The sequence below is a fragment of the Zosterops lateralis genome (assembly GCF_965231275.1).
Source record: "Zosterops lateralis genome assembly, chromosome: 8".
Lineage (NCBI taxonomy): Eukaryota > Metazoa > Chordata > Aves > Passeriformes > Zosteropidae > Zosterops > Zosterops lateralis.
In genome coordinates this window covers 11445814-11458056 of record NC_139768.1, presented here as the reverse complement: position 1 = coordinate 11458056, position 12243 = coordinate 11445814, and the positions used below count along the sequence as shown (strand labels likewise).

The 12243-nt window shown below is 40.6% G+C and overlaps 1 protein-coding gene across 1 annotated transcript; it reads left to right on the top strand.

Annotated features, from left to right (window-relative positions):
* The first annotated feature begins 2571 nt into the window (after window positions 1–2571).
* ACTA2 (actin alpha 2, smooth muscle) lies at window positions 2572–12047 on the top strand. The gene is made up of 9 exons (XM_083866579.1): window positions 2572–2687; window positions 5239–5410; window positions 7104–7232; window positions 8597–8707; window positions 9200–9284; window positions 9369–9530; window positions 9773–9964; window positions 10871–11052; window positions 11807–12047. The coding sequence occupies exons 2-9, from the start codon at window positions 5282–5284 to the stop codon at window positions 11948–11950; spliced, it is 1134 nt and encodes a 377-aa protein (XP_083722705.1). The 5' UTR covers window positions 2572–2687; window positions 5239–5281; the 3' UTR covers window positions 11951–12047.
* The last annotated feature ends 196 nt before the right edge of the window (window positions 12048–12243 follow it).

Sequence of the window (12243 nt, the reverse complement as noted above, 5' to 3'; positions counted from 1 at the left end):
AAAAGAAATTGTTTTATTCTATAATGTCCCTGGAGCTGGACTGACCTAATTTCCTTGTATAGTTCACCTGTTTGCCTTCCTTCCTTCCTGCCCTGGCATTTTCCATAATGTCCCACTGCAGAGACAAGCTGCCTGCTGTGCACTGCTCTTCACTGTGCTCTGGAGCTGTGGTTGGGCAGAACCTTTGCATTTTCCCTGTGATGCTGCTGTGTATCCATTCCCTACTGCTCAGTCAGCCTCTGGGCTTTCTTCTTCCTTCTACTCTGCCTCTGCCTATCTCTAACAAATATCCCTCGTATGGCAGCTCCTTCCAAAGAACTGGTGTTCACTCTGTATCACCACACCATCAACTCCCCGCTCTGGGTGAGACTCTGTGTCAGCTGTGTCTTTTTCATGAGCACCCTGAAATCTTCGGTGCCCATGACAGGGAAGGTGATGTGTGATCCCCACCCAAATAACCATTCCTCAAAGCAGCCAAGGGGCTGCTGCTGCCATCATTTCCACCAGCAGTAATTGGTATGCACCAGGACAAGGTTACAGGGATCATGAAGAAGCTTAGCAGAGGTCCAGTCTCTGGTATCTGTGTGGCCACTGTCCCCTTTATGTTCGCAAAGGCCTCTTGTAGAAAACTGTTGCCTATATTTCTAGCTATGCCAAGGAGCAGTGTGGATGATGTACCAGCTCTGCTGAAGGGTTGTTAACTTAGCTCTGCAATGTGCTGTGTCCACCACTGGGCAGTCACCATTGAGTTATTTTGGGAGTGTGAACTTCTGCTCAGTAAGGCAGAAAGTTTGGATTCTTTTGAATCTTTGTCCCAATCTAGGTATTTTCGAGGTATTTCAAGGATGATGTTTCTAAAAACCTTGGAGTGTGTTTCTTCTGATCTAGAAGGTAATTGATGTTTGTATTGAAATCAGACATGATCCTGCATTGAAGGGTTCTGCAGTGTGAAATTCCCTTTCTTGACCAAGGTTCCCTGATCTAATACCATATGTTCTATATGAGGTATGTAAGTTTTCTCAGCTATGTTGTTGAGTGTTGTTTGAAACAAAGAATTTTGTTTTGGCTGTCCTTTGAATGTCAGTTGGAAGTATACAAAAAAGGGCCTGTTTAGATCCTCAGTTTTGGGTTTCTTACCTTGGTGGATATTTTCTTTTTCTTTTTCCTTTTTTTTTTTTTTTTTTTTTTCTTTATCTCTGTCTTCTGCCCTGATGATGGAAGTGAAATAATAAATAGCTTTTGCATGGCTCACGTTCCAACACTTGTTAGCTTCTGTTTCTGACTCTCCAAGGCAGTTACATTCCTTAAAAGTTCCTTTCCTTAAAAGTTAAATTCCTTTTGGTGTTCAATCCATAATTCTGCCTGTTTGCTATCTCTGCAAGTAGCTTATTCTTTAAATTTTCACATCAGAAAAACTTTCACTGTGGATTTCTGGGAGGTTTTCTTGCATGAAAGCTAGTCAGGCAGCAAGTACTCCATAAAAAAAATGCACAGTGCCTCTCCCTGTTGTAACGAGGCTTACAAAGCAAGGATCTCACTTGGATTATCACAGCTCTCTTGGTTTGTGTTCTTGGAGAACTTTTGATTTTGTAAGGTTTAGTATTGGAGTTAAGAGATGCTGTTTCTCATCTGTTGTACAAACTTAATGACAAAACATTGTTGGCTGTGGAAGGGCTGCTTCACTAGAATTAATATGTGCAGAGAACAGTTGGCTACAGCTGTAGAAATCCAGGCCTGTGCTGAAAATAACTTCTACAGTAAGAACTGTTCCTTTATTTGCTAAAAATGTGTTCAGTGAAAAAGATAAGCTGGAGTTACAGAATTCAACAACTTTATTATGAACAAATTGGGATGTGAGTTTATGACAGTCCAGACTTGTGGCCATCAGGGGAGCAGCTCTAGGGCAAATTTGGCTCACGGGTCCTAGAGTTGGAAAATGGGCTTTCAGAGAAACAGAATGGATTCTAACCCATCACAGACCAGAGGGGATCATTACAATCTTTTAACTGAACATTTTCACAACCTTCAAAGACTTCTCTGTGAATCTTGTACAACAGCTGGTACTTTTTTATTACCCTTAAGCCTGTGGGGAATATTTATTATTCAAGCAAAATGTATAATTTTAAAAAGCTTTTAAAGAGATTTTGTAGAAAAATTGAGCAGCTGTTTAGCTGGCCAAAAATTTTTATTCATTGCTTTTTATCAAAATCTTTAATTACAGCAAGGTGTTTGTTTAAAAAGACGTTCCCTGTTATAAATGACTGCTCTTCCAATTTCTCATTCTGCTTCTTGGATCTTACTGTGAAGTCTTGGACCTCTCTCGTTTGAACACATGATCCTCCTGCCAGAGGATGTCTATTGTGGGCACACTCTCTCTGTGTTTTAGCAACTCTCCTGAAGTTTTAAAGTGTTTATCTTACACAGCTGAAAGTCTCCTCCTGTTTCATGAGCTCTACCCTGGAATGCAGTGGAAGAGACCCAGGGCCTGTGGCCACCCAGATTAGAGTTTTTTGTATTAAGGTCCCTATATGGTTTTGTTAGAAACTTCAGCTCTGTCTCTCTCTGTCTCTGCTCCTTGTTTGGGAGGCTAGTGGGAGGAGAAGAGCTGAAGGGGCTATATAACCTCTGAGGTTTCAGATACAGAGTGTACCACCCTAGAGCAGTCACCCCAGCCAAACGCTGTCAGGGTAAGTGGCACGGAACCAATGGAATGATTTACAGGTTGCTGGAGGATTTCAATTAAATAATGTCAAGTGGAAGCTATTCAGGAGGATGTACTGCTGTGCTGTAATTTGCTTAAGAGACTTAATAGAATTGAGTTGATAAAATGCTTGTAGTATATATACTGAGTTGTCTTTATTCTATATTCTGAAAGGGAAGGATAAATTCTGCCCTAATAACTTTGCTGATTCTACGAGCACTTCAGCAACTGTATAAAGAAATGGTTTGTGTGTAATGCCACCACTGGAATTGCAGATATATTCTGGTTTAAATGAACCTGTGGGACATTGGGGTGTTAGTCTGGGACAGAGTTCCTGATGGGGTATGTAGTGGTGTTTCTTAGCAGATTTGCTTCAGTGCTTTCAATCAAGTGTGAGGTGAAAGAGTGTTTCATGGAATGTGACTGCAGAAGAGCTGGAAGTATGCAAATCTGCAGTGTCTAATAGGATAAAATGAGGATGCATGTGTATTCATCCTTGTCTCTATGTATATGAAACTAATGTTCTGTAAAATGCCAAACATTCATTAACAAACAGGCTGCATGCAGCACTTGTGGAGCTGGAGCTCTCTTTATAATTTATTATGGAGACTGGTGAAGTGATTGATTATTTTTGCATGTAAAACAGGGAGAAGAAAGGGGCTAAAGACTGTGCTGTTTACTTGGGAAAAAAAATTTCCTTTCTTCCACAGTACTCAGTGACATTTGCTGTTCTAAGATCTTGCTACTGCCTGCCATGGCAGTTCTGAGCTGTAACTCATTGGTTGGTAGCAGAGCCCTCTGTCTGATTTTTCAACTTTTTGTGCTTTATTACTAAATATGGTTTTCATTTAGAGTCCACTAAGCTCAGAAATGTAGCCTTTCCTGCCCCCTTCTTCCCCTCCCCCAAGTGATTTTTGGCATTGCATTAGCTGCATTGGTTTGAGCAACCCCCCTGACCTCAAACGCTGTTCCAAAAACAGACGGCTGAAAAGCATATTTCCTAATTAGGAAATGGTTTGTCCAAACCAGTCTGTTCATTCATGTTAGATAACAGTTGTACTCCATTCAATAAATAGTTTAATATAAAGAGCCTGTTTTCCCCAGGAGTTTAATAAATGAAAAAATTGTAACTTACTTTCCTTCCACAGTTATAATGATAAAATATCTGGAATACAAAGTTAGGATTTCCCTATCCTTGTCTTCTCCTGGGAGCTCTGCCCACGCAGCCTGCAGGAGCAGGGCTGCATCCATGTCTCGTGGCTGCCTGGCTGGGGAGAGACGGAGGATTTCAAATGAAGCATTTGGGAGAATTGTCTGTGCTTGTTCCATCTATTGTGGAGGCTAAACAGATTGTGGCCTCCCTTGCCCATTGGCCATGGCTCTTGCGGACCCCATTCTCATTTCTGCCTGCATTTCCAGTATTCCTGCAGCAGAAGGTTTTGGAGACTGCATGTGGAGCCAGCTGGTCCGTGGATGACAGCTGTCTCCCTTAGCTGTTAACACATGGCAATTTGTTGAACTCTGCGTGGAAGCCCAGGCTTGGAGTGGGCCAAGGGATTCTCTGCCACACTATAAATTGTAAGCAAATAGTTCTTCTTGAGTCCTGGTATTCAGTGATTGTTTCTGTAATTGACTTTAATACAAAGCCTTCAAAGCATTTTTATTACCCATATTATCTTCCTGTTGCCAGAGGAAGAAAACAGTTTCTTTTTACTGAGCCAAGGAGCCAACATAAATTGTTCTGTCACTCTACAAATGTAATTTATTAGCTGCTTTGAAATGATGATAGAGCAGGCGCTATGGCCGGTTTTTAAAACTCATACTCTCTCTGGGTTAATTTTAAAGGTGGGTTTATTTTTCTCAGTTATTAGGGGAGAACTGGAAAAGACTTGCTCCTTTTTATTATTTTTTTTTATTTGGAAAATTTCTACCTTTTTAAAAGTTTAAATGTGAACTTAATTGGCCATCTTCACCAGTGAATTAATATCTGCATCAGGAAAACACCCCTTGTCCATGCATAGCATTTAATCAAGTTAGTTTTTGGGAAGCCCAAGACTAGAAGGGGAAGTTGAAGTGCTCTTACCTTTAACAGCTATCCACATGTGGCAGGATTTTGTCAGGATGATAGAAAAGCAGGAGAAGTTGTGCTGAGTACAATGCAAATGAATCTTTGTTTTTGCAGCTGTCAGTCCAGTGTTCTCTTTTATCTCCCTCCCCCAGCCATGGATTTCTGTGACCAAATTTAGATAAACATTTGCTGCTCCCTGATCTCTCTGCCCGTGCCGCAGGGCTGCAAGTCTCCTCTGGAATTCCCTGGATAATCTCTAGTGCACACAGCCCTTTGGCAGACATGGCTGAAGCCTCTCATGCTTTCAGAAGGAAGCCTGTTCCCTCCCACAGCCCCACAGTCCTGGTGATTCCCAGACAGGGGCCATACCCTCCTTACGGGTTCTCATGGCTTTCATGGAGCCAAGGTGGCTCTGCTACCTCAGTGTGATTTTTGGTTTTGATTTAATTCTTCCCTGCTGTTTTCATAGGTCTGTTTTCTGTCTGGAAGGCCAGCAGACACTGCTGTAGAAGATGTGTGAGGAGGAGGACAGCACTGCCCTTGTGTGTGACAATGGGTCGGGGCTGTGTAAAGCTGGCTTCGCTGGAGATGATGCTCCAAGAGCAGTTTTCCCATCCATTGTGGGTCGTCCCAGGCACCAGGTGATGAACTACTTTGGCTGTTCCTTACTGGGCTTGTAGATGGCTTTGCTGCCCTGTCCCCATCTCTTCAGCCAGGGCCATCTGTGTCTGGGGATAGCCCTGCCTAGGGTGATTTGTGTAGAATTTCCAGGCAAAACGAGTCCAGCAGAGCACTCACCTGAATCGAAGGAGGTCTCTTGCCTCGCAAAAGGAATCCTTATAAAATTTTTCACTCCCTTCTCTGCCATCTTTTCCCTGCCCCTTAATTTTGAATCACCCAGAGAACTTGGTGAGCAAAACTAGTTTAAAGAAACCCAACACAAAATCCAAATAAGCCCCACACAGGAATGTCTGGAAATTCTGACTGCCCTTAAAGCTGATAATAGGTAATGTGTGGAAGACTAAAGGAGGAAGCAGAAGTTTTCAGTTGGCTTCCTCTGAACCTTTCTGACTTCATTCATTTATTCATTTAGCTGTATCAGAAATTGCCATCTAGGGTTGAGTTTCTTTAGCTTCAAGGTTTACTTTTGAATGTATGATGCATTCCACTATATTTTAATAATAGTTTGCAAAATTCATTTAATATCTGAGCTGTTAAATATAGAGAGTTTATGAGACATCACAATTAGAATGAATTAGAGGGGTTTGTCTAGGTCACAACAAACTAATCCAAGTAATTAGCAGATCCACCTAATTGCTTCTATCACCCAAGGCCTTGGTGGAAAGAAGCAAGCTCTTTGTAAGATGCAGGACTTTATAAGCCCAGAAAATGCATTTTAAGTTCTCCCGGATTGGAGAAACATCTGCCTTTCAGTATAGAAACTAGGACTGGAGGGCTAATTGAGGCCTCTGGAAACTACCATAATTTAAAAAGTGTATTCAAATCTGTAGCTAGTGTAAATGGTATTAATTTCTCAAAACCAAGCCATATAGCTATTGTGGAAGCAGATACAGATTTCTAGAACCTTTCTTTCCTGATCATGTAGGATGAACTATCCCATTAAAAATTGGAAATCTGGGATGTCTGTTTTTAAGACATAGATTTAGAGATGCCAAGGTTTGGAATCTGTAATGACTAATTTCTGATAGGAGTATTTATTGTGCACTTAAAGGATCCTACCATATTCTATTTTTTTTTCCATTATTTCTTACTTTAACATGGAAACTGGTGTATGTCCAGAGTACTTTCCAGCTTCTGGTCTTTTAATCATTTCTACAGGATCCGTGAAAATATCTGTAAAGAAGTAGATTTAAATTGTCCATCCCTAATTACAGTATTTTGGCATTCAAATAGAGGATTAGAAAATGTTGAAACAAGCTTTGGGAAATGTAAAGGGTGTATCACTCCATCTTGACCCTTAGGTGGCACAATATCACTTTCTGCTTTTACTCCACTTTATTGTCATTTAGCAGATTGTTCGTCCCTAAATAATAACAAACATTAAAACAACTCAATTTTTCCACTTTATCTTGATGCATTTGATATTGTACTTATTCTGTTTACTTAACTGCAGTGGAAATATGAACTCCAGAGATTTAATAACTAAGCATTTAATACTGGCAATTTAAGAGTAACACATAATTCTCCATTTGTTGGTATTAGTAAACTGTCATAACTAGTATAACTGGCAACTGTATTTATTCACAGCTAATATTCTGTCTACTTTATGACAATTTTCCCTGAGACACTAACACAATCTGTATTATTTTATAGGGTGTGATGGTTGGTATGGGTCAAAAAGACAGCTATGTGGGTGATGAGGCTCAAAGCAAGAGAGGAATCCTGACCCTGAAATACCCCATAGAGCACGGCATCATTACAAACTGGGACGACATGGAGAAGGTATTTCAGCTTTGAAAAGTTGATGTGTACTGCTGGTAAACAGAACTACTTGAACCAAATATTTACAGAATATCCACTAAATTTTAGATGAAAGTGTCATGCTATCCAGTATGGTTCAAGGAGAAGCTTGTTAACAGCCAAGGTTAACATGCATCTAAAGCTTGAGTATCAGTAGGAGTACATCAAAATTGTAATTAGGAATTCTATTACTTGCAGCCTGATCTTTGCTAGGTACTGAGAAGGGGGCAGGGGGAGAGAGAAGGGAAGAAAGAAAAGGAATAGATCAATTTGCTAGCAAAACATAGAATATAAGAAGGCATCTGTTTCTGCAAAAATGCAAAGCGTGTATGTGATTCTGATGTAAAGGGCAGTGGTTATACACATACTTTTTAATGCTTGGAAGATTAGCAATACTGCAGTGTGATGCATCCATTTCAGAGCCAGTATTTGACTGAAAGGCTCCCAGAATCGTGTTTATAGTCATAGTCTGTACAGATAATATAATTGCTAAGATTCTAAAATGGTATCTCCATTTAATGTTGTTTTGTGAAAATAGGGCTATTTGGAGCAGTCTGGGCATCCCAACACACTGCGTGTGGAGTCAACCAGCACTTAATGAGTTTCAGTACTGTAGAATTTGCTTGAAATCAAAATCTTTTGGATGCCAAACATATCAACCAGTCCCTAATCACCACCATCTTGAAAACATGCTTAGCAAAAACTTCTTGGCCTTCAGACTAAAATCTCTGATTGTTTTACTTCTTCTCAGTGTATTAACCTCCTCATTGCAGTCCACTTGGCCTCAGTGTATTAACCTCCTCCCTGCAGTCCACTTGGCCTCAGATTTTTATAACTTGTAGGAAGTTGTGTGGAGGTGTTAAACACAAATTGACTTTCAACCTCATAAACCATTTATCTTCACTTCTTTTCATGAATTTTTGGGCTGTACAAACCACAAGATGAAACTGTCAAGAGATCCATTATCTATTAAACTCTGTGCATGTTCTCTAGTTTTTCCGGAACTGTTTGCCTTTTAGTCATTATGGAAACAGCATTTCTGGAACCAAGTGTGTCCTGGTCTGTCTTTTCTACTGTAAGAGTACCATGATCATTTTCCTTAGCTTATGTGTCACTAAAGTAAGACATATATTTATTACTGGTAGTAAAGCCTGAGGATAGTGCTTTTCTTTCAACAGTTATTCTGGTAGTCTCTATGGAGGCAGTAAGAACAGCTGCATGAGAAACATCACCAGCCTATATCTGGAACTGTAAGCAGGGTGCTGGAGCTCAGTACCTGTCTGGAAGTGATGTTGAGCTGCTGACTGATGGTGTTTCTTTCCCTTGGCTTCTCTCATTATCCTCAGATCTGGCATCACTCTTTCTATAATGAGCTCCGTGTTGCACCTGAAGAACACCCGACTCTGCTGACGGAAGCGCCGCTGAATCCCAAAGCCAACCGCGAGAAAATGACACAGGTAAGATCTCACTAAAGCTATGGAATAATCCAGGCTTTTCATTCAACAGCATGTGAATGTCATCATTCCAGTTAGTCATGCTGTTCAGCAGTCTGTCTCTCTCAGTTATGGAAGATGGAAAGTACATAGTGACCACCTGTCATATTTACATTTTATTACATATAGTTTAGAAAATCATTGTATCCGCTTTGAATGTGAGCACTCCAGTCTGTCCAAACTTCATATCATCTTAATCTGTTTTTATGCTCAGGCCTATTACAAAATTATCTTTAATGTGTGCATGTGGCTTTATTAATATGATAAAGATATAGGCCAAATACAGGGAGATATCTTACAGGACAAATAATTTTGGATTTAGATTTTGCATTTTCCTTTCTCATTTTTACCAACCATAGAGAAGTATGAAAATCTTGTATTCTACCTCTTTTTCAGTAAATTGCTTCAACTAAGCTAAACCCCTAGTGTTAAGACAATTATTTTATTGCATTTCAGATTATGTTTGAGACGTTCAATGTTCCAGCCATGTATGTAGCTATTCAAGCCGTTCTGTCCCTCTATGCCTCTGGCCGTACCACAGGTAAGCCTGAGGGGAACATGGCACAGATATTTGAAACAGTTCTGTGGGTATGATGGGAATGAACGGTGTGTTATCTTCTCAAAGGGATTGTGCTTGACTCTGGAGATGGTGTCACCCACAACGTGCCCATCTATGAAGGCTACGCCCTGCCACATGCCATCATGCGTCTGGACCTGGCTGGCAGGGACCTGACAGACTACCTCATGAAAATCCTGACGGAGCGTGGGTACTCCTTCGTCACCACTGGTAAGGACACGCTGCTGGCTGGAAAGGAGCCTTGTACACGTGCAGTGTTGGCTTCAGAGGGACTGTCAGTGGTTCTGCAGCAGAATAGGCATGAGCAGGTCTTCAAGATGCAAGTATCTTGAAAGACTAGCAGAGGATTTGTTTAAAATATGGGGAGGGTGTTGGAGGATGAAAGGGAACAACCAGTTAACATGTCTGGTTCCTTCCTGAATGCCATTTTAAAGATTGAATCCTCTTTGCAGCGGAGCGTGAAATTGTCCGTGACATCAAGGAAAAGCTCTGTTATGTGGCCCTGGACTTTGAAAATGAGATGGCCACTGCTGCATCTTCCTCCTCTCTGGAAAAAAGCTATGAGCTTCCTGATGGTCAGGTGATCACCATTGGAAATGAACGCTTTCGGTGCCCGGAGACCCTCTTCCAGCCATCTTTCATTGGTAGGTTCAGTGACTCTTCTGCCTTGGTAAACTGCACAGAAATACCAAGTCCCTATTTCCTTCTGCTTGTGCTCCATTACTAACTCACCCAGACCTATACACGAGTGTGTCATAGCACCCATTATAAAACAATCTTTTAGAACAGGGCTATTAATGTGGTGGGAAGAACTTCATGTTAAACAATTAGCCAAAATGCTTTCCCAAAATAAACCCGCAATGTTTATTCCTGCCTTCTGGCATTGGGCCTATGCCATTTTGTATGTTTGAATGTGCTTGCCAGGAGTGGAAAGAGGTGGGAGGGGCAGGCAGGCAGCAAGGCCTACTTTTATTTTTCCAAAAGACTGCTCCAAATCCTAAATCCACGGTTCATCGCCTTTTCGGAGCAAAGCCAAGATGATGCCATGCTAATCAACATCCATGAAGGCAGATTTGCAACTAGGTCACACAGAAATCCAGTGTCAGTTCTGCCAATAGGCAGAATTTCAACTCGGAGATAAAGTAGTTGCATACCTAAAGGTATTAGGACATATTTTGACTGTTCTGTCTCTGAGTTGACTTAATTTGAAAAGAAAAAAAAAGAAAAAAAAAGAAAACAAATTATTCCAAGACCATATAAGGAATTCTTAGGACAATTGAGATTGCCTGCAAAATCCTAGTGGAAACTTTACTATTCCACACCCCCAAGTTTGTTTTTAAGGAGGAGTTGTGTGAGGGGGAGAGGAGGGCTTTATACCAAGGAACTCTTACACAAATAATTTAGGCAACTGCAGAATGACTTTCCAGATTTCCAAAGCTCTGAGACTGATGTCTTCCAAAGAGTCACTAAACAGCATGTCAGTTCCACATTAACAATTTTAAATCTCTGTATGGAGTTGCTTCCTCAGTGTTCTTCTGTACCTTCCCCAGGCATGGAGTCTGCTGGCATTCATGAAACCACTTACAACAGCATCATGAAATGTGACATAGACATCAGAAAGGACCTTTATGCCAACAATGTGCTGTCTGGAGGCACCACAATGTACCCGGGTATTGCAGACAGGATGCAGAAGGAAATAACTGCTCTGGCTCCTAGCACCATGAAGATCAAGGTATGTATGGAGCAATTATTTGTAGACCATATGAATTGGCATTTACAAAATCCTCAAAGGTCTAGTGAAGCATGCAAGACTTTACAAAGTAAGGGCTTTTAACATATTTTGAATCACATCTGGATTATCTAGCAAGTAATCACCAACTGCTAATTTTGGTGCTGGAAGAAGAGAGCCTTCTCTCATTTCCTTGTTCATGTTGATTTCAAATGTCCTAATGTAGCCAAAGAACAGCATGAACCCAGAGGCATAAGTTTTCCTTTGAGGCTGTATATGAGCTTCTTCAGCCCTTCTAGTCTGATGGACATGGGAGGGAGGAAATGCTGGTTTTGTCTTTGGCTTACAAGTTTGAAAGAGAAAGAGACACTGACAAACTAATCTTCATTCTGTTGTTTCAAATCTTTGCTTTACAATTATTTTATCAAGGAGTGCTCCATAGGTCATTGATTTTTTCAAGCCCACCATTATGTATTTCCAGAGCAATTATCTCCCCTTTTCTCATATGTGCCCAGGAGTACACGAAGGCACCAGGGATTGGGGTCACTGAGAAGGCTGAGTCAGGCAGAGAATTTGAGAGTATAGATTTATTTAACAAATTTTAAACTTTCCTGCTTGCAGCAATGTATAGCACTAGCACATAGATGCAGTTTTTTTGTTACTATCACATATCACTGCTTTAGTATTTTTGTATAAAAATACATTTTTTTTTCACCACAGACAGTTGTACTTAATGCTTTTGTTTCTTAATAAACAGATCATTGCTCCTCCTGAACGCAAGTACTCGGTCTGGATTGGAGGTTCTATTCTTGCTTCCCTCTCTACTTTCCAGCAGATGTGGATCAGCAAACAGGAATATGATGAAGCTGGCCCATCCATTGTTCACCGCAAATGCTTTTAAATTGCCTTTTCTTTATATGTCTCCTTAGTGTGAATGTATTCAGGGAAATACATTCTTATAATTTCATTCCATAAATCCTTCATCGTAATTAATCTAATTAATTGGATACTGTGTATTTCTTAAAATAAATTTTAAATATGCTATGAAATTGCTGCTCCTATTTAAAACAAAAGCAGAAGCGAAGCCGTGCGTGTGTGGAGATGCCATTACAGCTGGCTTGAAGCTCCATCTTGTGACAAGAATTTATTATTACACTGCACTGGGTTTAACAGAAATGGTGGTACTTTAAGCTC